This window comes from Aquila chrysaetos, chromosome 1, assembly GCF_900496995.4.
Source record: "Aquila chrysaetos chrysaetos chromosome 1, bAquChr1.4, whole genome shotgun sequence".
Taxonomy (NCBI): domain Eukaryota; kingdom Metazoa; phylum Chordata; class Aves; order Accipitriformes; family Accipitridae; genus Aquila; species Aquila chrysaetos.
The window spans coordinates 84,280,773-84,308,252 of record NC_044004.1 but is presented as its reverse complement, the minus strand read 5'-3'; the positions used below and the strand labels follow the sequence as shown (position 1 = coordinate 84,308,252).

General features: G+C 47.3%; 2 protein-coding genes across 4 annotated transcripts in view; both read right to left on the bottom strand.

Moving 5' to 3' along the window:
- Window positions 1-363: 363 nt before the first annotated feature.
- On the bottom strand, window positions 364-27,185 carry EREG (epiregulin). 2 transcript variants are annotated; one of them, XM_030011537.2, is made up of 9 exons: window positions 26,980-27,185; window positions 21,606-21,728; window positions 20,742-20,811; window positions 11,668-11,726; window positions 9,980-10,038; window positions 3,096-3,179; window positions 2,523-2,646; window positions 1,794-1,940; window positions 364-774 (listed from the first exon to the last, which is right to left on the bottom strand). In XM_030011537.2, the coding sequence occupies exons 1-9, from the start codon at window positions 27,072-27,074 to the stop codon at window positions 714-716; spliced, it is 822 nt and encodes a 273-aa protein (XP_029867397.1). In that variant the 5' UTR covers window positions 27,075-27,185; the 3' UTR covers window positions 364-713. The 2 variants fall into 2 exon arrangements, with proteins under 2 accessions (XP_029867397.1, XP_029867407.1); XM_030011547.2 differs by lacking the exons at window positions 20,742-20,811; window positions 21,606-21,728; window positions 26,980-27,185 and adding an exon at window positions 13,271-13,376.
- LOC115340186 (probable bifunctional methylenetetrahydrofolate dehydrogenase/cyclohydrolase 2) overlaps window positions 21,623-27,480 on the bottom strand; it is a 62,064-nt gene continuing 56,206 nt past the window's right edge. Inside the window, exon 12 of one of the 2 annotated variants that reach the window (XR_003922961.1) lies at window positions 21,623-21,728. The gene's annotated coding sequence lies outside the window, so the exon portion shown is untranslated. Of the gene's footprint in view, window positions 21,729-22,580; window positions 23,029-27,480 lie in introns of those variants that run through there. The other variant, XM_041126599.1, reaches the window with a different exon arrangement.

Here is a 27,480-nt window from a genome sequence, read left to right as displayed (position 1 = left end):
ATACCCTGAGCTGCCATATGTTACGGCGTTCAGCTGCAGAGACCCATCAACTTGTGCTGCCGCCTCCCTGCTGTAATCCAAAATATACCCAGCAGAACTTTCCTGAGGGTATGGATGAGCCGAGATCCATGCTGCTGTCACGCAGTACATGTTGGATAGGCTGTGCTAGGAGCTGCGCGCCTTTTTCCTTTAAGTTGTCCCCCAATTACGCCAGCTAATAGCTATGTTCATTGGAACTAAGGTGCACTGATACATATTATTAGTGATACTATGGTTTCTCTCTCCAAAAATAACTGCTGGGGCTTCGAACATTCTGCTCAGCCAAGCCATGCCAAGTTTCACTTCAATCAAACCACACAGACATTTTGACTTTGTCTAGAACTTTTATTTCAAGGAGTAGAATTGTTTTAAGCATATTCACAAGAATAAATATAAAATTACTCTTCAGAGTAAGAAGATGAGTTTTTATAAAAATATATCTCTATCCCACAGAACCACTTAGGTGGGGTTCTCGCTAGGGAATATTATTTAATAAAAAAATAAAACACTGAAAATAAAATGCTTGACCTATACTGATTGGATCATCAAACAATTGAAATTTTTAAAAGGATATAAATATTGTAAATATTGTTAACAAAAATAACATTTAAATAGATGGAAAGCCACTGAGTCCATGCAGATGAATGGAACGCTGTAGGAAGCCACCATTTCTTCTACAAGGCACCAACTTCCTTGTATTCGCTGGCGTTTGTTTGTCTCTTCTTGCTTCGGTACCTGGAAGCAGAAAAGAGAAATGTGAGTTCTGGAAAGCCAGTTGTTCCAAATGGCTTTTGGTGGACTGAAGGGAGGGGGGGGTGAAGGAAGTAAAAAAAAAAAAAAAAAAAAAATGCTGTATGACCTCCTCACATTTGTTTTAAATCTCTAGCAGCTAGGCTCTGTCTCTGCTCATTTCCAGGTCTGAGATAACTTGCATGCAGAGTCTCATCTCTCAACTCTTCACTGAAGATTTCACATCTGCATTAAAGTCTTGCTGCTGGTGCTAGGTTTGTCTTTGAGAAATCCTGTTGGATCCTTCCCTGCCACAGAGCTGAGTACTCTAACCAACTAGGCCATCTTCTGTTTGAGATGATGCACCATCGAGGCTCCAGGTAGGGAAGAGCAATTACAGTGGTTACCATCTAGCTGTCAGATCTGTGAAGCTGAGCTCTCCCTCTGGGGGTTGTGCCACCTTCTAGGCTCTCTGACAGCTGCTTAGGATTAGTTATTAGCCTGAAGAACGACTCCTGCTGCTTGTGGGTCTGTTAATGGAGAAGACTACTGTCCTCCATGGTAAAGCAGATAAGGCAATGCTCATGATATCACAGTCACCACAATAACACGGCAGATAAACAAATTAGCTAGTATTAATCCAGTTGCTCTCTGGTTTCTGATTACTGGCACAATGGCATTACCGAGAAAAAGAACTAGAATTTTCCTGTTCCCTGTCTGCTCTCTCCTTGACCTCAACAGACCCCCTAAGACGGACTTTAACCAACCTATACAGTCCTCCGTCAGGGTTAAAAGGCATATGAGGGTGCTGTTGCGTAGCATGCAATTTGCGTTATGCTACGCAGTCAGCATGCTTCCTTTTTTGAACACTTCACTAACTGCAGGCTAGCAGATCTGTATATCAAACTATGTCCATGCAGTCAAGTGAGTGTAGGTATCCCAGTCTATCTGGAGATACTCAGCGGACATCTTACTACACATACAGCTGACTCCCCTTCCTGAGCCTCGAATAAAATCCTTCTTACCTTCTGCAGATGTAGTAGCTTGCAATAGAGACGGCAGTGAGGAAAAGCAGAACTATGATAACTGTCAGTGCCACATACTCCTTACTGAGGGGTTGTCTGACAAGTTCTGAATGCACACATCGGACGCCAGAGAAGCCTACATCACACCTGAGGATAAGAGACCAGAATTAGAGACATCACTGTGGGGTTACACTTTAGCAGTCCACAAAGCATGCTATACTGCTGGCCTGCTGTTTCCTCAGGGACAAGCTATTTGAACTGATATAACTCAAGCCCATGTGGTCCTAGAAATGGTTGCAAATTCTTCAGGTAAAGGAGGAATACCCTTAAAAATGCACAGAGGGTCATTATTTTGTAGGCTGAATCAAAGGGGAGACTTTGCTACTTTGCCTGACGTCTGGATTTCACACTACTGTAAATACAGATGAACAGGGAAGCACATCGGAATGAGTGTTCCAAGTTTAAGTTGGGTTGGTGACTAATTTCAGGTGTTTAAGACTCTTACTCAGGTTTCACTGGAGGCAGCACACATGTTTAACCCTTGCTTAAATACAGCTGAGGTGTATTACATATACACTGCTCCTCTTTAAGTTCTTGTGAACATTTAAATACTTTGCTGGATTGGTGTTCCAGCTAAGTGTCAACAGCAGCGAGGTCAAAGGCCACATCCAGTTCATCTCAAAGCCCACCTCAGGGAGGTCTGCAGGACGCATTGCGCCCTGTCCATACCTGCAATAGTGCTCATCCAAGTCCACTATGTACACGCACTGTCCGTGGAAGCAGTAGTCCTTCATTTCAGGCTTGCATCTAGTTATCCCAACTTGAGCCACACGTGGACTGTTCTCTGTCTGGACTGCAAGGAGATTTTGTTAGCATCTCATCAGTCTTATTTCCCCTTTCTATTTCCCAAGCAGTGTACAAGCTTTACAAGTACGACTAACAGTCTCACTACCAAGAGACCTCCAGTGCAGTAGGCATTCAAGCAGGCGAGCATTCTGATCAGGGAGAGCATTCTCCTAGGCCAGAGTTATATTGGCTTTTCCTTCAGGAGTTCCACACAAGCTATTTCTGCTTTTACAGCAGAGTTCTCACCTCAAAGCTCTTCTGCTGAAGAAGCAATATTCAAGGAAATGCAGGCTAAAAAATGCTTCTTGTTCAACAACACTGAGCACTTCGCAGGACGTTGGCAATGTTGCTCAACAGGAAAATTATTTCCAAGGGCACCTCAGTGAGTCCACCAGACCAAGGAAGATGGGAACCAAAGACTTTTTAAATGACAAGAGAGCTGTGCAGTACACTTACTTAGTGCTGTTGTGCAGTTCTCCATTTCACCAGGCCCACATAATGGGATCACTGTTGTGCCCAGGACTCCTTGCAATAGGTAACCTATAAGAGAATAAAAAGAAGAGTCAAAACTAGATGCTTTTCAAGTACAGTTAAGTATTTCAGCTGGAGTACTCATGAAGTTAATACAAGAACAGAAGTATTTTATCTTAGTAGTAAGATGAAAAAATACAGGTCTGAGAGATCTGCTGCCTATATTATTTATATAAGGCAGCCCTGAGAAACATCTCTGAAATACAAATGTAGAACAGATTTCAAACAGAAACTCGCTGTCTGTGACCACCCCTCACCCACACTCTTGAGTGAAACTGGGCAGGAACAGGCTTGGAGAGATTACACAGGAGAGGCAGAAATTAGGCCATCGCTGATTATGTTAGCTTTCTGACTAGTCTGGTATGGCACCTGTGCCAGGGACGCAGCCAGGGCTCCAAAATTAGGCATGACAACCCAGCATTCATTGCAGGAGGAGTTCTTTTGGTGATCAAAATCAAGATGTCCTTGAGTCACAAGGGTCCACAGGGAGAGAATTTCCTAGGACTCAGCAAGTCAGCGCAGCTGGTGACTCAGCACACCAGGTCAGCGCTGAGCCAGGCTCAGTGCCCCACCACTGGCTTCTGAGACCACATACTGCTCAAGGTAGGCTTAACGAAAAAGCTGCTCTTTACCAGCAAAGAGCTTCCTCAGCCCTGTACTTGCTGTAACCAGCCTGAAAAGCTGGACAGTTCCTGCACTAATACACACTCTCATGTTGGAGTTTTTCAGTTAAAAGACCACTTGCAAAGACAGCTAACACAAGGTACCAAACCCCCTTCGTCCGGTCACTCGGTTGGAGAGGTTACTGACCACTTTACGGATTCTGGGCCAGTGTTAACTTAACTCAGCAGAACCCCAGAAGAAAACGGGTACATTTCTGTCCTTCCTTCGCTATCCACACTAAAGAAAACTACAGCTCTGCAGGTTTGATGTGAGTACCAGACATAATAGGAGACTGCACCACACAGGCTGAGGAGTTTGGCTACTGGACCCGTGGCTGCATTTCCTTGGGGGGCAAAGGCCCTCCCTCCTGCCCTTCTCTCAGAGATTCAGTGTATAAAGCATTTTGACATCTTTTGGGCTGTACATTACTGCACAGGCACAGCTTTCAGGTACTCTACTAGTTAAATGAACATTTCCAAACAGGATTTGAAGGCCAACACAAGTCCTTGTAGCTTCATGGCTAGCCCATGAGGAACAGTCAATATTTGCCCCAGCTGGCCATGAAATCCACTTGGCTAACACTCCTGCTGTGGTCACAAACTAACCTGCTCATGAACTGCTTAGTCATCAGCCCCATTCCACAGAAGTCTGTAATTTGTGTCTTTGGGCTGTTTGCCTCTATTAACTTGTCAGGTCATGCATGTCTAATGGAGGGAGTGTGCCTTCATAATTTCTTGATCACTCTAATTCAACTCCAGTTAATAGAAAGTTTCATTACATCTCAGAGTTAAATCTAATAGTGATTGATGGATTTCCTGCAGCTCATCTATTTCTGGGTGATTAGCAGGCTTCCTTTAAGGTTTATTCCAGCTAGATACAAGAACAGCAGGCATATCCATCTTAGAGGGACAGGAGGTTTTTGCATGTGTGTTTGTGCTTCTTTAAAAAACACCATTCCTTCTGCTTACCTTCCCCTCCACCACACTGCTTGCAAAGCTAATAAGCCAGGTTGCCACCAAGCTTTAGAAGAGAGGACAAAGACTAGGTCTACCAAAGTGAGAGCCACGGTAACAGACCAATGATGCCAGCATCTTGACTTGTACAGGAGACTAAGCTGGACACATCTGCGCCTGCTAGCATGACTCAGCAGGACCTGCCTTTCACTCCAATGGGGCAGCACCAGCAAGTTTACTTACAGGGTGGGATTTTTTTTTTTTTTTTTTTTTTTAAACAGCACTATGCTCACTATAGATTTCATCAGGAGAAGCAGCTGAATGCTTCTGTGAGGCCAATTTGAGTTGCCACAACAGACAGTTAAAGTGTTTGAAGGATGAGGCCATCAGCTGACAGACAGCGACAGCTCAGTTACTGCCAGAACGGCAGGCTTTGAACTTCTACCAGGGACCCGGTATCCCAAATGATGCCGGGAAAAGAAGACTTACCGAGTCCATCCTTCTTCCCAGGACCTAGACGGACATTTTAGAAGTGCTCCATGAACTAAGCTGCTCCCTCGGCAGGGAGCAGCTGCAGCACAGGACAGCTCTGTCCCACTGGGTATATACCATGTCATTCCAAGTAGTGATGCTGAAATCCTGAGACTAATGAGAGTTAGTGACCTGAGGCTCCCTCCTGTTCCCCACATACTGCTGCTATCAACTCCGAGTGACGTGCTACGGCAAGATTTAGTCTCGGGCCCAGATGATAATAATGAACATAAGTCAAGGCAAAATATGCTACAGGTACCTGATGTATCCACTTCTATTGTACTTAGTTAAGTAGATGGATTAAGCCAGCTGATGATCTCTTTTAGCCTACATATGTTTCAGCTTGCATACTTCCTTGATCCAAGCATAACTTGAGCAGTTGCTTTTTAATCTAAAGTTCCCTGTTCGAGAGTTACCAGAACCTGGCTTTTGCATCTGAGAAACTCAAACCTAGGTACATGGAAGAGACTGATCAGCTCTTCTCTTTGCTCGAGAAGGAGGCACTGCTTTCCAGCTACAGGAAAGGCCAAAAGTCAGACACCTGTGAGGGACAAATTAAAAATAACCTCCTCCTACTACACCGAACAAAGGCTTGCCCCATTCCAGCCATGTGCAACAACCAATAGCCTTCTCCGCCTGACTCCAGACACACAGGCCGGAAAGGCTGGAGCACAGGCGTGGATATTTGCTGACACCCAGCAGTATTTTCTGTGTTTGGGCAAAGTTCTTCCTGCTCTGCACTGTTATATTTTGCCCTTTCCCCCATGCGCATACTTATCCTCTGACATCAATGGGAGGGGGATCCTGCAGGAGGATAAGGGATCCACACACTGCAACAGCAAAGGAGAGCCTTTCCCAGAATAACTATCAGATGAGGTATACTAAACATAGGACCTGGGAGAGGTAGTTATATTTTTATTCCTTTGCTGTTCACTAAGCAAATACTCTACAGGGTACAAGATAACAGTAATGAGATGGTGGATATTCATGCGTGCCTCGCAAGAATGCGAGTGCTACACTTACTGCTACAGCATTAGCATGCACGCGCAACACCATCCGGTACTGCGGGAGTTCCTGCCAGGTTAACACTGACAGCAGTGGCTATTACCAGAACAGGAATAATGCTGCTGTTCACTCATCCTTCCACAAAGGATGAAAGGAAAATGAGGGACAGACACTGGCTGCCTTTGCTTCCTGCAGCCTTCATCAGAGATGACATGCAAGGGCTAATTATCAGTTCATCCACTGAAAGCCAGCCACAGTTTACAGTTACAGGACAACTGCTAAGGAAGAAGGATGCACATAACTGAGAACGAGCCTCTCTGCAAGATTTACACCCATTTTAAAGGGGAATTGAAAGGTTTCGGAAAGGTCAATCATGACTTGAGTTGGCTTCGCCTGTCACCGAGATCACTAGTCTTGTACTAGTTCATCTGAAGACGACCCCATGATGCTACTTCACATGTGGCATCTCTGCGGTCTCTCTGCCACAGTGGTAGTGCCTACACTTTTCACATAGGTTGCACTTTCAAAGCAATGCCAAGCACAGAAGTGTCCAGGTGACACACACCTCAAGGATCTCAGCCCATTTTTAACTCTAGAGACAGATCAAGGTGGATCCCCGTTACCTGATCTTGGACACCCAGACCATGTCTGACTGTCTAAGGCCTTCTTTGTACAGACTAAGCAGGAAACATGGAAGTTAGCCAGTCTGTCCTATTGGCTTTGTGAACACCGTTACTACCACCGTTTAACTCTGGTACATTGCCCTCCGCATTTCTCTGCTGCTAGTCTCCCTAGCTAGCCACAGAAGTTTGCAGGCCACCTCAGACAAAGCACACACCTCTGGCCACAAAGGCTAGGTACGTGGTTGTGTTTTAGATGAGGATCACAGAAATGTAGAGTTAGCCACGAAAGCCTTGCAAACAGCTTACTCTTATTCAAGATTTGGCTGTGCAACTATACGCCTTGCTCACATCACTCATGGCATCTCTAGAGTTCAGGTTACCTATGTAGGCTAAGTATTTTTTCCTGGGACAGGGGAAACGGTCATTGGAGATAATTTTAACCACCTCAGACAGAGCACACCTCCCCATCCTTGCACTCAGGATACATCATCTGGCTGCTTCTTCATGTTTTGGGTAGGATGTACGTGGTGCCTAATTGCCTGACTATGCCCATCGAGGCAGGTGCCCAACACTCTTCTTCCTGAAATATGACATACAAGATGTATGGGTTGCTCTTCTCACCCATATGAAAGGAGACACTGTCAGCCCTTTCCACCCCTCATCCCCCTGCAGTCTATGTGTGTTTGGCCTATTGTCTAAATGGAGGCACCAGATGCAATGGTACTGAAAGATACGCTCAAATAAACTACCCTTATGGCAACTGGACAGAAGTATCTATACATGTTTCTGGGAAGTAGTGTCCAGGCTCCCCCATCTCACGTTTTGTACCCATGGCTTCAGAACTGCCGACTCAAAGTCATGGATGCCCGGGGCCAGGCCAGAGCAGCTCTAAGGCAGCCCTGGAAACGCTAGCCTCTATGGGAAGACTATTGCTCCAAAATTGCTACAGGCCCACGTGATCATCTTCAACATTGTGCCAGGACTTACCCTTAAGCAGAGATAATGCAGATAATTACATATTATGTGCACCCAGTCATCCTAGTACTGCTCCCACCCCTGTGGAGACCTACACACCAGTGAACTTACTCACGTGCTACCCCTGTGCCTGGGCCCCTCTGCATTCCACGACATGCGTGGGGGCAGAGGTCCCTACACCACAAAAGAAGCAGAAATCCATTACTGCTTCCAGCCAGACACATCAGCCACTGACATTCTCCACATCTCCAGACCCAACGACCTTTATCCTCAGCCCACTTGCTGATGGCCAGGCAAATGTGACACAGGAAAACATACGGTCACCAGCTCCTGAAGCTATCCAGTGAATCTGGAGATCCAAAGCCTGCCTTCCCCACTGAGTGGGCATTACAGTAACTGCAAGGGGACCAGTGCCAAGGCTCCTGCAGTAACTCATGGAAAAAGCAGGGCCTGGGCTTGGCTCCATCACCGCCACATCACCATGTGGCTAGCACAGCACCATGGCTCCTCAGGGGTGAGCGACGGCTCTCTCCCACCACCGCCTTTCTGCTGCACAGTCACCAAGCCCACGATAGCCAGGATATGAAGCTGGCAACGACTGTCACTTCAGCTAGGCTTCAGCCATTCAGCAGAGAACCTCTTAAAGTCTGACATAACGCCAACTACAGACAGTCTTCCCAGCTTCTGCCGGTGGCACCAACTTCTGCTTACACTACAGACCTGGGAGGGAAAGGCAGCAAAGTACTCTTACAACTCCTTATGATGCCATCTAGCTATGACTAATCTATCCCTTAGTATTAGATTTTGTGTCTGCCCCGAAAATAAATAAATCCATATACAAATCCATAAAGACCTACCAGTTCCTTCCCAGTTTTGTGCAGTTCCCAGCCAGTTTTGTGCAAAGCATAGCTGAGTCACAGACGACAAGATCTTTAGCCCACTGAGCATAGCTGAGTCACAGACGACAAGATATTTAGCCCACTGTCCTGGCAAGTAAGATGCTGTGCAGCAGCTGATCCATAAGCTATCATGGAAATACCTGGCCAAGATGAAAGACAGAAACTCATGCTGCAGTGGGCTTAGCAGATGAGGGAACACCTGCTCCCAAAGAGAAGTCTTGGGAACTAAGCTTCCCTGTCGACTGTGACCCTGAGCCCAACATCATGAGTGTGAGAATATGCTTTGCCATTAAAGCAGCGTGTGAGCACGCCAGGTCTCGGTCCTGCCTCAAACATTTGCTGCCCACACAGTTCGAGTCACCTCACAAGGTCAGCTCTCAGCAGTCACTGCCAGAGCCCAGCGGAGGTGTGTGGCAAGGATCAGTTGTTGGTTCACAGCACACCCAGGCTCCAGGACTCTCGATGCTCTAAGGATACACGTGTTCACTTTGGACTTTCAGGTAGCTTATGTCATGCAGTAGAGTAACACGCTGCCAATGAGGAGATGGAGAAGTGTCAAGCAGAGGGAGGCCACAACTTGTTTTGTTACCATAAGGAAGTCTCTGCTGCCGTGGGGATCCACCTACTGAGCTCACCCAGAGCACAGCCTGGGTGAAGGCAGCAGGACCAGACCACAGACAAGACAGGACAAGGTGAAAGAGAACAGACTGCACTGCCTTGAGCAGACTGTGCTGCGAGCAGAGTTGGGGAGAAGGGGAACGAACATGCACCACCGCTCAGTCAGAGGGCACACCTGGGCATCGCCCAAGCAACAAAACGTCCCACGACAGCACGCCACGGAGCGAGACCCGTGCGCTCTGCTCCTCAGCTCATACAGCCGCTCAGGTACACCCATCCCTGCCCGTGACTTCATCTCGGAGGAGAAACGCATCGGCTTCACCCGAAGACAAGCTGAGCTTTACGTTTTGCCAGAGATTTTCCCGCAGCTACGGAACGCCCCAGCCCCGCCACTCAGCAGCGCCCGATCCCCCGCCAGCCCCTGCCCCGGGGTGGGGGGCAGAGGAACCGGCTGCCCCCCGGAGCGGGACGCAGCGGCACGCCACGGCCCCCCCCCCCCCCCGCCCCGACCCGCGGAGGGGAGACACGACGACGGCACTCACCGAGGAAGAGCAGCAGGCTGCGGCCCCGCAGACAGCCGGCGTCCATCGCCCTCGCGTCCCCGTGGAGAATAGGAGGAAGAAGAAGAAGAAGAAGAGAGGGAGCAAGAGGAGGGAGGCAGGCGGCTGCGGCGGAGCGGCGGGAGCCGTGTGGGTGCCGGCCGCGCCGCCCCGGACCTTTATGGGCCGGCGGGAGAGGCGGGGCGCCGCTCGCCGGTGATGAAACCCCGGCTCGGCTCCGGGCAGGTGCCCGGCCCCGGCCTCCTCGCTTCCTGCCCCGCCGCCCCCCGCGGGCCGGGCCGGGCCGGGCCGCCTCCGGCGGGCAGCCGCCCTCCGTCCCCCCCCGGGCCCCTGCGCCCGGGGGCGATGCCCCGACGGCGGGCGGGAGGCTGCACCCCGGCCCGGCTGCCCCAGCGCTTCGGCGGGGCGAGGGGGCGAGGGGAGACCCGGCCGGACACGCTCCTGCCTGACCCCTCCGCCTGCTGTCCGGCTACGTTGGGTTCTCCTTATTTTAGCAAACATAACCGCAAACTGTACGTGGGGTCGTAAAATCACCCGTCCCCTCCGAGCAACCCGGCCAAGGCACTGATGCCCGGGACTTCCCGGGGCAATGGATGCCCACGGCTGACTGCACAGCCTCGGCGCCGCTGCCTTCTGCTTGCTTGCTTGGCCTCAATTCGTCGCTGCCAGGCGTAACGGTGGGAGACTGTGATGGTTGCAGCGTGGAGCCAGAGCCGAGCACTGCCCGGGTGGGCTCTGCCCGCGCGCAAGGGACCGCTGGGCCACTGCGCTGCCACGAACGCCGCCTGCCCACGAACCAAGGTCTGGAGAACACCTCGGGGCGGGCAGCCAGAAGCTTGCTGCCTTCCCTGATCTCCCATCTCCTGGCATTTCTGAAGTGACCCTCGGCACGCACGTGCTGCTGCCGGGGAGCCTCGGTGCTGGGGGCAGAAATGCTCTATTAAGTTACAGCACAGGCCACAGGAATGCCAGTCAGCACCCACCTCATCCAGCACCTGGACCGGCCGCGACAGTCCCAAGGTCAGTGGGTGCTTACGCTGCATTGCCCCTCCAGCCCTGGGGCCCCATCACAGCCCGAAAGCATCGGCAGCTCCCGGTCGCAACAGATCTTTCAGTTACTTACACAGCAGTCAACTCGGTACGGCTAATTTTTAAAAAAAGACTCCTTTCAAGCATCTTGTCAAAGCCCACGCGCTCTGTCGCTATGGTAGTCAAGGCCTCATTCGGCACTTAGATTCCATCATCGGGTAGCCGAGGGACACCCCACCCCCAAATTCCTACTGTACACATTTGCCTCAAATACAAAGGGTGTTTTATCTAAACAGGTTGCCCAGCAATGGTGGCTATTCCTTTTCCTTTTAAAGCAAAAACCTTCTTCCTCTGCCTTACCGCTTTCCATCGTCAAAAAAGGCAAGGTGATACCCCATTTATTGCAGAACTGATAAGCCTATCTCATAGTGTAAGGAATTTGAGTATTGATAGTGAGGTGCAGTTTAACAGCTGATGACTCAAGTACCCATAGTTTCTCCGTTTTATAAGCGGCTATTGATACAAGACAGTTAATTGTAGAAGATACTGCAGAACACGATATACTACATCACCACGTTCAGATTGCAACTATAAGTAATAAACACATTAATTCTGGGAGCTGAAGTAGATCTGGTACTTACAAATCATAGTCCTCCTTATGTCGGGAGAGTTTTCTTAGGTCTACAGAACCATGGAGATGCTGAAATGAAAAAAGGCAATGTGTTACTACAGAATTTTATGTCAGCGCCATTTATTAATTATCCAAATGGTATGAGAGTTGGCAAGATAAATGTAATAAAGATCAGCATTAAAGTAGCATTTAGAAGTTCATCCTCCACAACTAAGTGGGCATGATATAGCCAGAATCTTTTTCTAGTCTCCTCCCCCCCCTCTAACATTAGGGTTACAGTTTACCCCCATACAATCACTATACCACTTTTAAGATTACCAAATGGTAGCTTTTTTTGATGCCGCATGACTGTTTTCATTGCTGCTTTAATTTGGGCTGATCCCCCTTACTAAGAATTTTACTGCCTGCTCTTTCAGGGCTCATAATGAGTAAAGGAAGGAATTGCAATGATTAGCAAAGCCTATCTGTGTGTGGGCATACAGATGCCTCAAAAAGCAGCATCACTGTAGAACTTTGACTTTATAATTAATTTCACCCTTAAATTCCTGCATGATTTATCCTCTGAAAGACAGCATTTAATTATAGTCTTGTACCAGTATCCAGATACCAAGTAACGCTGACACAATTGGAACAATTAATTGGAATTTCCTCTTTCAGATTTGAATATATGGAAAACAAGTATCATACACGCATCTTTGTTTCACCTTTCTGTAATGTTCTTTGTCTCACGGTATGTGGTTCCGCATCTGGCATCCCCGCTTGCGGCTTTCACCATCCTCTCCTCCACGTGGAGGCTGCCTCGTTGAATAAAGTTGATACATACCTTAAGAGCCAATTTTCCAAGAGGCTATTCACACTGAGTAGTGCCTCCTGCACCAACAGGTTCATTGTAAGGCAGATTCATTGCATCCCACAGATCTGAGTACAGAGTGACATGTCTGTACAATGCCGAGAGGTAGCACTGATTGGGCAATGGAGCATCACGGGTGCATTTCAGCTAGTGGCCTCAATTTCAGCTGGGGTGAACTGGCACACCCAAGTCAAGTCAATGATGGATTTATGCCACTTGGCATCAGACCAGCGAGTAGCCCCCAGAATGCTTTGACATTTCAGGATTTTCTTCTTTACAAAGTGTAACAAGTATACGAGGAAATACCTTAAGAACTTGTTCAAAAGACCTACTTGCTTTTGCTACCTTGCAATGGCTTAACAGCCATCTTTAAGGAAAACCTCTTTACATAGTACATAGGCTCAACTCAAGTCCATGATGTGCTTAATCCTCTTTCAATGTTGCAAGTATTCATATCTCTTCTTTTTTTTTGGACAGAGCAACAGATCCGTAGCAGTGATTATTTCAAGGGTATGGACTGAGCTTTGTCTACTAGTTTAGCTATCACTGATGACACAAAAGATTTTCTATGAACAACATACCCTCTTCAACTTAGAGAGGAAAAAATACAGGTTAAATGTACATTTGTCTGTGCTTGAAAATACTTTTCCTCATGGTGGTTTGCCGTAAAGAATACGCATGCGTTCACAGCAATGAACTGTCACTTTATGTATGTGTTTTTACATAACTAAAACCATACATGACAAGTGACTCTACTACTTACTTCAGCTGCTTTCTGTAGGACTTGCATCCAGTTTTATGTATTGCTGTCACGGGGATGGATCTGCATTGGTTTCGTATGTCGAGAATAAGACCTATTTGCAAAATCAACGTTTCTTTGTTACAAAGCATTTTTGAAACCAGAAGAAAATCATTCCTAGTCTTGCACTGAAGCACTTGGCACTGTTACGCACACACACATAAAGTAAGAAAAGGCAGCATTTTCACAAATTCTTGGGAAAAATCAGCCAGCATTTTTGAAAACAGCACGAGTGCATACGTCAGTATGCGAGTAAGACAAATTTTTATCTACAGCAAGCTTTCATTGCACAGCATGAGACATTCTTAAGAAATTCTCTCAAAAGACCACAAGGCTAACTGGAGTGCAGCTCACTTGACAGCATTTTCATTTGAACTACAGAAGATATTAAGTATGAGAATAATAAGTGGTAAAAAGCATGGGTCTCGCATGTGAGCACAAATGCCCTAAGAAGGGAATATATTTAACTGGGATACATAGATGAGATAGTCTGGAGGAAATGGAGTAAGGAAAAACCTCGAGCCAAACTTACTCCACATAAAGGTCAGTTTCAAATCTGCCATGTATAGAAGGGATTAATTAGGTCAAATGTTCTTAAACAACCAGGCTCTTGTATAAACTATTAGAGTTCAAAATGCTGCCCCCAAGGCTGAAAGTGGCTGATGCCTCTTCCTGTAAATGCAGGGTGAGGTCAAAGGTACTGGACAACACAGATGTTTTGCTGTTTTAAAAAAAAACAATCCCCAAATTCACTGATTTCTTAGCCAACTTCTTGGGTCAGCATTAACTAGCAATTCAAAAAAGAAAGAAAAAAAGTCCAAACAGCTAATTCCCATCCATCTCAACATGTCTCAGAAGATGGAGATGAAAAGGTGGACGCATCTGCCAGTTCATGCTGGATTGCTCCCTACAGGGCAGTTTTTAAAGCTTCATTCTTCTGGCTTGTATGACATTTCCATTACTCTCCCCTGGGCAACTCCTGAATGGCTCAACACATCTCACTGGCAGGAAGAGCTTCATAATGCTCAGCTGGTGTTTTCCCTTTCCTAATTACAGCTCACTGCTCCATGCTAAGTGATTTCTTAGCCTCCGAGGGGTTTGTAGCTTTTTTCATTTGTGGAGCCTTTTCTTGGCTTCTGCCTTTACTTGATGCTAGACAAACCTGTGCAAGCATTTTATTTGTACCCTTGTAAAGGGTGTTATCAAACCAAGTCCCTCCCATATCACTGCCCATAATATCTAGTAATTGTTTCTCCTTGCTCCAACTGATTTGTTAAGAATATGAGAAGGAACAAGGTGGAAGAAAAGTGGTTTTCCACACAGCATGTAGCAGGTTGCAAGCAAGCTGGGAGAACACCAGCCCCTTACCCATCAGTCTTGTGTCCTGTTCTGTCCATCAGCACCTCTTTCGAGTTCATAACTTCATCTCTGCAATAGTAATTTTCATTCTCCAGGAAGATGAGAGTAAACCACTGAGAGAAAGAACACATGCAAATATGAAGACTGCCCTCTCTGATGGTTCACCACGCGAACACATGGGTGCAGCATTTAATGCCCTGACCAGTGGACAATATAATTGAAATCGTTATGTGAAAGCATGTTCCTGGTGGCTGACCATGCGGCTCGACAGCTCCATCCTGAGAGCAACATCCATCTTGGGACAGTGAAATGACAGCAAGAACCACCACTGTGGGGACTGCTGTGACTCAGCAGGCACTCACTGGCTCCTGTCAGCCTTTCACCATGGCAGTCAGTCCCAGCTATCGGCTCTCCACCGCTATCTTCCATCCCTCTCCTATATCTTCCACCTGGACAGCTGGTGCTAGCATAGGGAGAACAGGAGGAAGACACTCTGTATACACGTGCCACTGTCAGAGGGAAGGAAAGACCTGTCTTGGGCTGGAGCAGGGCCAGCCTCTAAGGCCTGCGCTAAAGCCTAAACAATACGTGATGCACACACATGTTCAGCAGAGCCCTCTGCCTCACACCCGCTCCATTTGGGAATCTTGGCATCAGCTGAGAAGTTACGCAGGCCTCCGCTACAGTGGCTTCAATCCCTCTGGCAAGCGTATTTCGCCCCTTTCACTGCTGCAGGGGGTGAGGGGATAAAAGCAGGACGAGAGCAGAGGAAAGGCTGACTTGCGGGCTATTTCCCAGCCTCAGGCTCCTGTGCTGAATTGGAAGCAGCAGCACTGAGCTGTGAGTCGCCCTGTACTCCAGGCCCTGCACTGCCACTGGGACTTCAGCCATCCACAGGCTCTACATTTTGGCTGCAACTCAGCGGTGACTGTCACCTGCACACCAGCCATACGCACGGGGAGCTGGGGCACCCTCAACACTAGGAATGTGTCATTAGGGATGATAGAGTAAACAGCAATTCATCTAAAACCAGCTTAGCCAGCACACGTTCCAGAAACCAAATCTAGGAAAGAGGCACGGGTCCACAGTGTATTTGTTTGGCCTGGTAACTAGCGCTAGGCATGGGAGCAGATGCACTTAGTGGAATTCCCCCATCCACTAGCATTATGGGACACTCCCATTACTGTTCTGATAATTACTGTTAATCATTACTATTACTGAAGTGACCAAAAAAAAGGCTGTCAGGATCAGGCCTTTATTGTGCTGGCTGTTGTCATGCAGAGGTGATGAGACATCGTGCCCCAAGGAACTTATAAACATGGGTGCCCAATTCATCACTACAGTCATATTTCAAACTAGGACACTGTGGTCCGCAATGAAGCTCCCCTACAACTCGAGCAAAAATAAGCCACGGCACTCGGTCCGGCTCGCATCAGCTCAGAGCCAGTCCGTTCCTGTCACGCTCTGTCTGCTGAGATGCAGCTAGACCAGGAATACTTCGGGGTCGCAACACTCAACAAGATGTTCCCATTTTGTGTTTTCCCTGTCTGGGCCCAACCTGCTATAAAACTCCATATTCTTTGATCTCCAGTGAATTTAGTACCACCAACTCCTGAGAGCCAACCGTGAGTCACATGGTATGCGGAAACCTCTGGGGTTTGGTTTGGGAATGACCAAGACTATGTGAAATCATCTTCTAGTCACCTTCTCCTCCCATCCATGGTCTGAACATCACCTCAGGTATCCAAGCCTCCCTAGACACCGTTTCTAGGTCACAGACTGAAGAAATTAGCCCGCTTAGCCGCAGACTGGGTACCCACAGGGAGCCCCAGGGAAAGACTGTAGGCCTCTGTGGGTCTGAGAAGGGCAGAGATAGCTCCAGCACAGGTGCAAACCATCTGCCTGCAACATTGATTTCTCCTCCCACATCTGCAGGTCTGGCTGCTATCAGCCACCAGGAAAGGAGACAGACCCCAGTTTTCTGCTCAGAGCTGGTTGTTCCCCAAGCCATCTTGGGACTGCAGCCTAGATTCCTCCCTGACTACAAAGCAAAACAAAACGTGTTCAGATCCTGCATGTTTCTCTGCTCTCTCAGCAAGGAGCTGTGGGTTTGCCCAAGGGCCAAGGGGTGGCAAAAGCATAGGCGTACCCCTCAGGCCAAGTCTGCCCGGGAACTCTTCCCTACCTCTCCGCCCATGGGTAGGGAGGGTGCTGGTCACCTGCTGCGTGCATGGGAGATGGGACGAGGAGAGGAATCTGCAACTGGGTGTCCTGGGGGAGAGGTGTCAGCAGCCGGTCAGCTGACTGTGACACTTCCAAGGATAACTCCTTTGCGTGGTATCGACACATCCACCCCCTCGTCCTCGTTCCTGCAGCTTGGTATTATTTAAGAGATGCAGGAGATTTCCTTTATGACACTCGGAGCGCATGCATGTAAATCAAGTGGGACAGGATAAAGGCCAGGGCTGGGTTTAATTAGACTGGTGTCAGTTATTAAATTAAGAACAGCACTAAGCTAGGGCTGGCAGTTCTCGATCGATGCTCCTGCAGCCGGGGTCTTTGTCCTTCATACGTGAAAAACAGGGCTATGGATAAGGGTCAGTTAGCCAAAGCTGCCCAACAGAACTTAGGTCTCTGAATCTAGTTAAACTCCTCAATAACAACAGTCCCTCTCCAGGACTTTTGACAAAAATAGGCATCCCTGAAAACTACTTTTTTGTCAGAGTCCAAAAAGAGGCTGCACATCAGATGCTCAGGATGAGACACTTTTGGCTACTGACTTGCAGCATGCCTACAGCAGAGGTCACCCCTTCGTACATAACACGCGCTCCAGCTCCACACCCAGATTAATCTACCCTGCCCAAACCAAGCACACAAGCAGCCTGACATCAACCAAAACAAAGACCATTAAGTTAGCACAGGAGATGGCCTGTCTTAGGTGAAACATGCCAGACGTGAGAGCCCGTGCAGAACGTGGCCCCGCTCTTTTGTCTCCATCCCGGCTTCTCAACCCTTCCCCCTGTTTTGTCCTTGTAACATTCCCCTTTGTGAACCAGGAGAGAGATTTCCAGGAAGGGCTGCTGTACACAAAGCTAATTACCCATCTTTCCAAATCAACCACTTTAAAGGGTGCATAGGTTAACTAAACTAAAAAAAGAGGTCTCTATGCAAGTCTCTTTCCCCTCTCTCCTAGAGCTTTCTTACGCAAGGCACTGCACACTGCTGCATGCATTTGATTACATTGGGGCAACTCTGACTACCATGTCGCATATCATCAGAGTTGCCGACTGCATTGCAAATGTTGGAACTGTCTTTTACGTAGGTCCAAATAACGTTGGAGCCTTTGGGCAATGGCCTTCAATTGTTTACATGGTTTTCATAAACAGGATATTAACAATTTGTAAATATCCTGTTGGAAATCCCTCAGCTATACTTGCAAGCTCACAATAGACCAGTTTGATAATATGCCCATCTGCAATAAGCCTCTCTCTACTAAAACTTCACTGGTAACATTGCACAACTATTACTGACCACAACAATTGCCTCTAACTGTAGGTACCAATGCTTCTACTTCACGGCTTCTACAAATTGTTTGTGGAGTTGGTACATCTTTAGAGCATTTGCTGGGGAACTATAAATCAAAGAAATAATACATTATTGTTGTCATCACTTTCCATAGGCTTAGGCCGTGTAGTTCTCATGCAAGTAGAGAAAGCAAGGGAATTACACTGCAGTGAATTATTGCTGCTACATCTTACCTAGAGGTAGGGTTTTTTTTCCCCCCTTCATAAACTTTCACTCCAGCTGAATGAAGACGGTGACACATGTGTATACACAGACACATGCACACAGAAAAGTCTAAAATTTTCTTGGGAATTCCCTTGTTGTTGCAAAATAGGGTGTTTTGATGGTCAATAATTAGATACCTGTCCATAATCCTGCAAATTTTCTGTAGTAAATCTAAAAATACCTTTCAAAAAGAAGTCGTAACACTCATCTCTCATGTTTTAGCAGTCCAACTCAGGACATATCCTCTCGGCAGAGTTAGAGAGAGGCTGAAAGTTCCTTCTAAGCTGAATACTGTATAATGTAAATAAATGGATTACAAGCAATGCACGCCTGCCCCAGTTTGCACGTATTTAACTGACTAGGTAGCTAGCTTTGGGGGATGGAAGAATTGCCTTCACGCAGAGGGAAGCTCCAGCTTGGAAGTTAACAGAGGAACAACAGTAAGAACCGTTGGTATAGAAGAACTAGAAGCACCAAGCTGTGTCACCCCTAATCCACACGTGAATAACCCACTACTGGGAACGCACTGATGCAAAATAGTCTGACCGTACATCCTCAGCTCCAAAACAAGTGCCTTAAAGAACTGTAACTCCAGGCTACAACTGTGCTAGCATGAGGTCAGATGCCAGTAAAGCACTCAAGAAATAATAGTTGACCCAACCTTAAATACTATTTCGGCAGGGGCGGGAGTCCTCATAAGAGTGTGTATTGTTGCTGTCTCCAAACATGTTGCATCTGAAAGGGATCTTGTCTCAGCTACCTATCGCCGTTTGAAGTTACGAGCTATTTCTTACCAAACCCCTGGGGCCTGCACATTATAAAAATCCTAACACTGTCTCCATGGACTTGAATGTTTCTCTGAGTTAAGCTGTTTTCCCCCAGCTCCCACATTGCTATCTCTGTTGCACCCCTGACCAGAAAACATATACAGCCTCCCATCCAAAATGCTATCTCCCGCACAGAGATACTCGGTGAAGCTGTGCACTGCAGTAAAAGCTGTCTGTCCAAGCCAGTCCAGCTTACTGTCCTCGCTGAAGATAGTTCTGAAGGCAAAGAGGGCACAGCTTACTACCCCGACCTCTTCAGAAGGGCCGTGACAGCTACGTCTCTGTCCCTGAATTGTGGCTGTATTGTATTCCCCAGCCTCGCGGGCTCTCCTTTGGCAAAGCGGTCCCATTTCTCTAGCGGCATGTGCGGTGTGTAGCAATCCTCATTGGCTCCTAGCTGGGCCCACTCTAAAACCCAGCCTTTCTCTTCCCCTTGCTCCCAGCTGGGTGCTGCATAGCTCATCTCCCAGCCACGTCTTCTCTGTCGCCAGCACATTTCCATCCCCTCTCATCCACCAGTTCCAATCCCCTACAGCCATCACCCTCATTTGCTGCTTTGTCTGATGACAATCCTGAACAGCAACTGGGCAGAACAGCAGTGCATAAACCCAAGATTGCCTGGCACAAAATACACCCTGGCACCCAGTGGCCTTGCAAAGATTTTTCTTCCCAATAGTTCTCAGTATATATCAGAAAAAGGCACTGGACTTGCAAGTCTTGTTCATCCCGCGTAAAACCCCAGGGAGACTGAGATAAGCTTTCTTGACCTTCCCATTCTGCATCTCCTCCTCCCTGCACACTCACTTCCCCCAGATTTTGGTAAAAAGGACATGAGTCATATGCTGTGTCAAAAGCAAGAAAAAACTAGAACATGTCTCATTTCAGTCTGATCCCCAGAATAACCTCATGGGGCCGGTGTCACCAAAACCTTCTTCGACAGGACCCCATTTTCTTCTCCTCTCCTCCTATGCCAGTCACTTGGGTGAAAGGAACGGGAAGGCAGGAGAGACCGCTCCTGATGTACTCTGAGCCACTGAGAGCAGCCTTTGCTCTAGCTGCACCGATGTGGGGGCACAGACCACTCTGGTGTCATTCCTGCTGCCACCACAAGTGGGAAACGTTGGGCCTGTTTTTCTCACCTCTAACCCATCATTAGCACCACCTGAACACAGAAAACCACATCTGAAAAACGTGTTCACTGTAAACGAAATGATCATAAACTTTTTCTTTAATTTAGAACAACGAGGAAAAGGCAGTGGTGTGAAGTCCTGACGCTACTTGTTCTAAGGTAAATCACTGTGTATTGCACTATGAACTCAGCTGGGCTTCAGATTGCTTTGCAGATAAAGCAGGAGGAAACTAACTTACACCCACTACAAGTGTATCTACAGCTAAGGAATGAGATAACTAAATGCCCTTGGGGAGATATGAGAGGCATTTAAAGCATAAAAATTGCTTACCTTTCCCTTACCAGGTAGGCAGATAAACACAAATGCCTGTTCAATAGTGCCTGAAAGTCTGATGCAAGCCCTCAAAAGCAAAGGAAATTAAGGCTTAGACACAACCATGGTGCAAGGATGTGCAACCCCAATGACAGAACATTCCCCATCAGCTCAAAAATAAACTGCTCCAGAGAACTGCACGAGTTGGCAGAGATCATGGGCAAAGCGACCGTGGGAGGGCAGAGGCTGGCATTTCTGTGCTGGACACAGAGGCCTGGGTGTTTCACAAGGGCATTCCCAGTTTACCATGTGCTGCACTGCATTCAGACTTTCAGTCACGTGGCTGCTGGGATAGACACTGCTTACCACATGCTAAGAGAGGGTGGGAGCAATTTGCTTTACTGCTCTTGCCAAAAGCCTCTATTAGTATATGTTATGAAAGCTCCAGAGAAGCAAAACATTCCTAAAACCACTTTATTAAAATTAGTAACAGCCGAAACTCCCCTCGGTTGTTCATGAATGGCAGGGTTGAAGGAGGCAAGCAGCAAAAGCAAAAGAGACAGAGAAGCCTTCACTTTCTCTGCAGTGTGACAGGCCAGGGAGTCTCCACGTAATTTCAGCTGGCTGCTGAAATGCTGCCTGCTTCCTCCACAGTGCATGCTGAGGGTGAGACCGGTTTTTGATTTACAGATGCGAAGTGTTACTTAAGGACTAAGTATTGGTTTACCATCACCCAGCACCTACGAACTACTTTTGCAGTCTGTAATACTTTCAGCCCCGTGGCATCCCTGTAGCTATTTTGATACTTCTCTCAAGGTAGCACTGAGGCACGCACAGTGTCTGCAACTTACCAAATGCACGTGCGGAGGCAGTCACTTTTACCTGCGTCTCCCGTGATCCAGACTGCTGACCTTCTCACAGATGGCTTCCTCCATGGATGGTGAGCCCCAGTAGCAATGGCTGCCTCCCAGACTCCTTTTCCTGATGCTACAGCCTCGACCCATGCTGCGGGAGAATGCAAATTTAAAGCTGACCAAGGAGAGAGATTTAAGAGTGGCAAAACTGTCAGCTCATTATATTCAAATGTGACAACCACTTTATCCCTTGGCCCTATTTACTCTGCAAGTTTGGACATGTCAGATCCTGTGCATGGTGGTCTCAGCGACTCAACCCTTGCTTTTTTCCCTTTTCTGCTCCCTCATCCTTAGCACAGGCCAAACACACTTTTAGCTCCTGTCTTGTACTCAGGTAGCTTGTTGCTTTACAAAAGAGACAGGAGATTTATAAGGTCTATGGTTTGAGACGGACCCATGTTTGAGACCCAGCTTCTGAAATAACAGGCCTCCTGAAGCAGATGCAAGCCTCTTTTCTACCACTGAATTCCCCGTGATATGTGGAAACCTTTGCTTGGATTTTGTTGGCAGTGACTTGCAGTAAATCATATGGAATTGTAATTTTGTATTATTTCTATTAATTACCATTTTTACATTCTGCATAGGACCATAAACCTTGGGGGAATTTAATGTGTGGAAAAAACTGGACTAAAGGTTTTGTGCAGAATATGAAGATTGTGCAGGCCCTTTTTGCACACTCATCTGCCACTGTGCCACGGCAGAGCCCTCCGCTCCAGACACTCAGATGGGGCTCCAGAGGGCCACTGCAGTGCACGCATGGGATCCAACTCTCCCCCACGTTGCTGGGTTTTGGGTTTGGGTTGTTTGGTTTTGGGGTTTTTTTTCCTGAGTTGTTTTAAGGATAATGGGACGTTTTCTGCGGGGCCTTCTGCACATGCACTGATCTGTGTGAACCCAAGTTCTAGGTTAACAAAGATGATTTTTATGACAAATAAAAGACAAACTTGCTGTTCAACATTACCAAAACACCTGATACCTAAGTCAGAGCCTCAGCTCTGCATCAGCGCAAGGTATGTTATGCACATTAAAGTCAGAGATTTTCTATCATACACACAGGGCACCTTTGTCAACATTTGACTACGTATTACCATGTCAACTAGGCATTGATCATAAAAAACATAACAGAAATTCTGCATGTGGCAGCACACAGCTAAAGTGCTGAAGGAAGAACGAGCAAATAACAAAGCAACACACATTCTTAAACAAATGTATTCAAATGTTTTGAAGATAAAGGGAATTTGGCTCATATCTATGTCACGTTTTCTTTCAATACAAATAGATACAACTACTTGTACTGAAGAAGAGAAACACTCCCACCTTAATTCACTTCAGTTATGGATAATGCAGAGTCTCCAGAAGCCCTGTGGTAGGCATGAAGAACTGATGGAGAGCTGATATAAAAAACTTACGAAAATACACAAGTCTAATTCCCACCGCTGTCAGGTGTTATTTCACAAGTCACTGCTCAAAATTGACAATATTAATTCCGCTACCATTTCACATTTCGTCTGCACGAACAGGAGAGGCAGGGGCCCGAAGGCGACAGACGCCCCCAGATTCTCCTGTGTCACAGGAGCCACAAGCCACTTGCAGCCTGCTCCAAAGCCCAATGAAGTTGATGGAAAAATGCCCAGGATTTCAAGAGGCTCTATCCTAACTGTGCCCATATATAGTCAAGTGCCCCTGCATTTTCTACTCCACCCAGGGTGTTTTAACCTTCTAGAGTAATATTCAAAGCACGCTTACATTTATGAGTTGCTGTTACTGAATAGCACATTGGCTTGTATCTTTTACCTTGCTCTTCTTATATATCGTGGTAATTCTTACTAAAGAATTACCATCACAAATGAAGGGGAACTTTTAGGAATCCCATGGCACTCAAAATACGTAAACGCCTAAATACTCAAGGACTCAGACGGTCCAAGGAGCCTAAGCCTGCATCCACTGAAGTCAACAGATGTCTTACTATAGCCTGCAGCAGGGCTTGGAGTTAGGTCAGAGCTAACTGGGAAAATCTTAAATCCCTACTTTATGATTAATTCTCTTGAAAAACCTTTAGTAGAGGCATTCAATTGCTACATTTCACAAATACTTAACGGTTTAAAAAACAATCAAGCTAACCCTACTTGGAATCATCTTAAACACCCCTCTGAAGACCTTCCAGGCTGCAGTTTGAATACGGCACCTGAATTACAAGAGGGTACTGGACAAGTTTATAGTGGTACTCCACACAGGGGTATCTTCCCTTTGCCTAAATGAACTGAGGAGGTCAAACCAGTGCAAACATGCCCTGAGTAACAGGAGAAGAAAGCAAGGACAGCAGGCTCCATCTTTCCTCCCAACTCGTGAGACCTCTCACAGTTTGTTCTCAGTGGGGTGCAGCTCAGGCCTTGGCAGAGCTCAGGACTGGGGTTAAAATGCTCCTTTGCAGCTCTCCCCTGTGCCCCGTTCAAGGGAACAGTCTCCACACAGAGTTAATCTAGGTGTTTTCCTTCTGCATCAAGTCACTTGCTCTTGGTGGGAAGAGGGGACACTGGCTTTGGGTAGGCCAGGAAGGATGAACCTGAAAGGAACCATGCTGGACCAGAAGGAAAGGGTCAAGGAGGAATGTGCGGGGCCACACAACTCGGTGTGGCTGCCCCCGAACTCCTTATTGTTTCGCTGAGGTCATGACCATTTCTGTGCAGGCCTCAGAGCGTGTGTCTGTTGGTGTAAGATCATGCCCTTTGCCTGCGTCACTCCCCATTCTTCTTGGGAACAATCAGGAAGAAACTCCTGGTGTTTCTTGGCTCCTGCACACATTTTTCACGCACAGGGGAGCACCTAGCCCATAGAGAACATTTTTTTGCTGCTTTAATCTTGATGGAAAAAGTAGTTAGCGATGGAGGAAGGAATTCAGGAGATGGCTGAGAAGTGCCTGAGGGAGGAGAACTTTCAAATGTATTTGCACATGAGAAGTTGTGAACGTGCCACCAAAAAAGTCAAGAGAAGTAGTATTAACAAGGCAAGGGGAAAGGGCAAGAGAATTTCCTGTCTTTCAGCTCCTCAGGAGTCCTGCCTGCATTTCAATCTGCCAGTTCACGCCAGTAAACCTGGACAGCCTGAAACCTGGCACTGCTCTGAAAGTGGCAGCAGATGCCACAGAAGTCATCCATGGGCAGAGCTGTAAAATTACTTTTAGGTGGAAAATGAGAAAACACCATGCTTTAACCTCTAGCTGTTGGACACACACAGGAGCTCATGCAAGTGATACACAATTATGAGAGCACACAGTGAGCCACAGGCACTGCTTTAACAGGGCTAACTTTCTGCCTGCTTGGCAACCAGAGCAAAATCAGATGTGCCTTTGTTCGATCAGATTCTTCACACCACCAGCCCATGAACTACTGAAAAGGGGTTTGCAACACAACTACCAAAGCCAGCTCAACTGCTGGCACCTGCACTCACTTAACAGGGGTCCACACATCCAGCAGGGAAAGTTAAGAGCTGTTGTTTTAGGCTATGAAAGCTGCCGAGCTGCGCATGCTCACGCTTGCGTAGGGGCTACGATGAGTTGTTCAGCTGTAAAACCGTAAGCGGGAAACCAGAACGCAGCTGAAACAGAGGCTGCTGCAGCGAGATATGCACCTCCTGTGACTTTCCACAGATCTTACTCTGCCATTAGTGGAACTAGTCAGCTGTCCCCAAAGGTACTTCTGGGTCTTGAATTTTGTTTTGCTTTGAAATACTCCATCCGGTTTCTTTTGACTTGTTTTACAGGATCACCTTGGAAGTGACTGATTTTACAAGTTCATTAAGCACAGTGCCTTTCGCCAGGCTCGAACTGCCTTTGTCTTCTTGTCCACACCTATCTTGAAATTCACAGTTCTGCACCTCACCACCACCCTGAGAATAAGGCAGCAAGAGAAATTAGCAGAAACTCCTACTTGAAGGTTTTCACAGCCACCAATTTGTTACATCCCTCAGGTATCAAAGGATTTGCTCCTATGTGTGGACCCAGGTCTGCTCTCAAGTCGAACAGAAAGATTAGGCCCCATAGCCTAAACAAATGGGAACTGTGCATTCAATTATTTCCCTTGCTGGATAAGAAAAATAAGAGTATAAAGACAGGCTGGCTATTCCTCTAGACCTGCGTTATCCACCGTAAGGGAAATCCTCAGCATTTACAGATCAACACCGACACTGCTAACATCAGTAAGGCTGCATTTGTTGAAAGCAGCCAAGATTGGGACCAACACATACCTAAGTCCTGCTCATCTGGACAGGGCAGACACAATGTCCCGTTCAGAAGTCCAGCTGCAGCATCTGCCTTCCCACCCTTGCCAGTAGCTCCTCTCCCTCCTCTCCCTGCCCACATCTACAATGATGACAAATCCCAGCATGCCAAGCTTCAGTGCTTGCACTGCTAGAGACAGAAGGCAGATTAAGCTGACTAAGTCCACCACGGGTCATGCCACAGCTACAAAGCCTAGTACCCAGCAAACCAACACTAGATGCTAGCCGTTTCCAAAAATCACAAACACAGGGAAGGCCACTTGGGGGCCCTCCTTGCGTTTCTCTTCCTGAACAGCATCCCTCCAATAAACACACATCAACATGTGATGCTGTAGCCTTGAAAAGAGGGGAAAAGGCACAAAACTATTAGCCAAATACTGCATGTTCTGGCTACATGGCATGGCCTATAACTCAGGATACCCCCTCGCTGCCCCTGCCTGCCACTGACTCATCTCAGATTGCTTCACCCACCCAGTGGGTGGCTGCTGGGCCGCCTGGCTCACGAAGCAGGGATGCACCAAAGCGCCCGGGTCCTCCCTGTTACGTAAAGCTGTCACAGCTACCTGTGAGGCCCATCTGTTGCCCCGCAACCTTTAAATTCTGAATTAGTATCTATTAAGACAGCTTCCTGGAACAGCACTCACATTCAAATCTGCTGCCAGGCTCTGTCAAACGGCCGGCAGAAGTCAATAAAATGCAGTTCATCATGGGATTTGCCATAACAATGGGACACAAACAGACTTAGTCTTACGTATAGAAATGATGTCAACCAAATTAGCTTTGCCCGAGTTAGTCAGATGCTCTTGCAAAGCGTGGCCCTGTCCTCTCATGTCTCAACCCTGGTTGTGCTATTTGTCAGATGGAGCTATGGAGGGGCATCTTTGCGCACCAGTCTTGAACATGGAAGACAGAGGAAGGGTTCTTGCATTCCCTGTCTCTCCCCCTCCCGCTCCCCCTCCCTCCCCAAACAAAAAAACCCAAACAACAATCCAAAAAAAGCAAAGAGCATAACATATTTCATGGAGTGACAGGGACAAAGCTCTAACACTCCCGCCCCTGGATCATACCATGGCTCCTTGCCTTGGGAAGCTGAAGGTGATGGCAGATCAATTTGCAAACAGCAACAGCTACTCCAAAGACTGGGCTTCCAGGAGCAATTCATGTCTGAGACAGCAGATATGGGCACTCAGCTCTGGGCTCGCAGACAGACGCTGCCCAGGAAGCTTTCCCATGCTGGCCACCTCAGGCTGGCTCTCCATCAGCTCGTCTCTAATCAGCCAACGGCAATGCTGCAATGCTGCATTTTGGTCAGTCATGAACAGGAAACACAGCTTGGCATTTGAATACCAGGTATTCCAAGTACAGCGAACTGTATTTTTGCTTATTAAAGGACAAAATACTGTTAAAAAGAAACGTCACTGGGGAATCTTTACAAGGACTTGTTTACCAACATGCAGCAGATAAATTAAACATGAAGTTTTCATTAAAAATTAGTGTTTAAGTGACTCAATGTTAGACATGGAATCAAAACCTTGTATTTGGACACCTCTGACCTTTTTATGAGTTGG

Coding starts and splice junctions, on each gene's coding strand:
- EREG (XM_030011537.2), bottom strand. CDS start 27,074: ATGAATTGCTCCTGGAAGCCCAGTCTTTGGAGTAGCTGTTGCTGTTTG. Junction 11,727..20,741: donor GCCTACCTGGTAAGGGAAAG/GTAAGCAATTTT, acceptor TTTTCATTTCAG/CATCTCCATGGTTCTGTAGA. Junction 775..1,793: donor AGCTACTACATCTGCAGAAG/GTAAGAAGGATT, acceptor TTCTGCTTCCAG/GTACCGAAGCAAGAAGAGAC.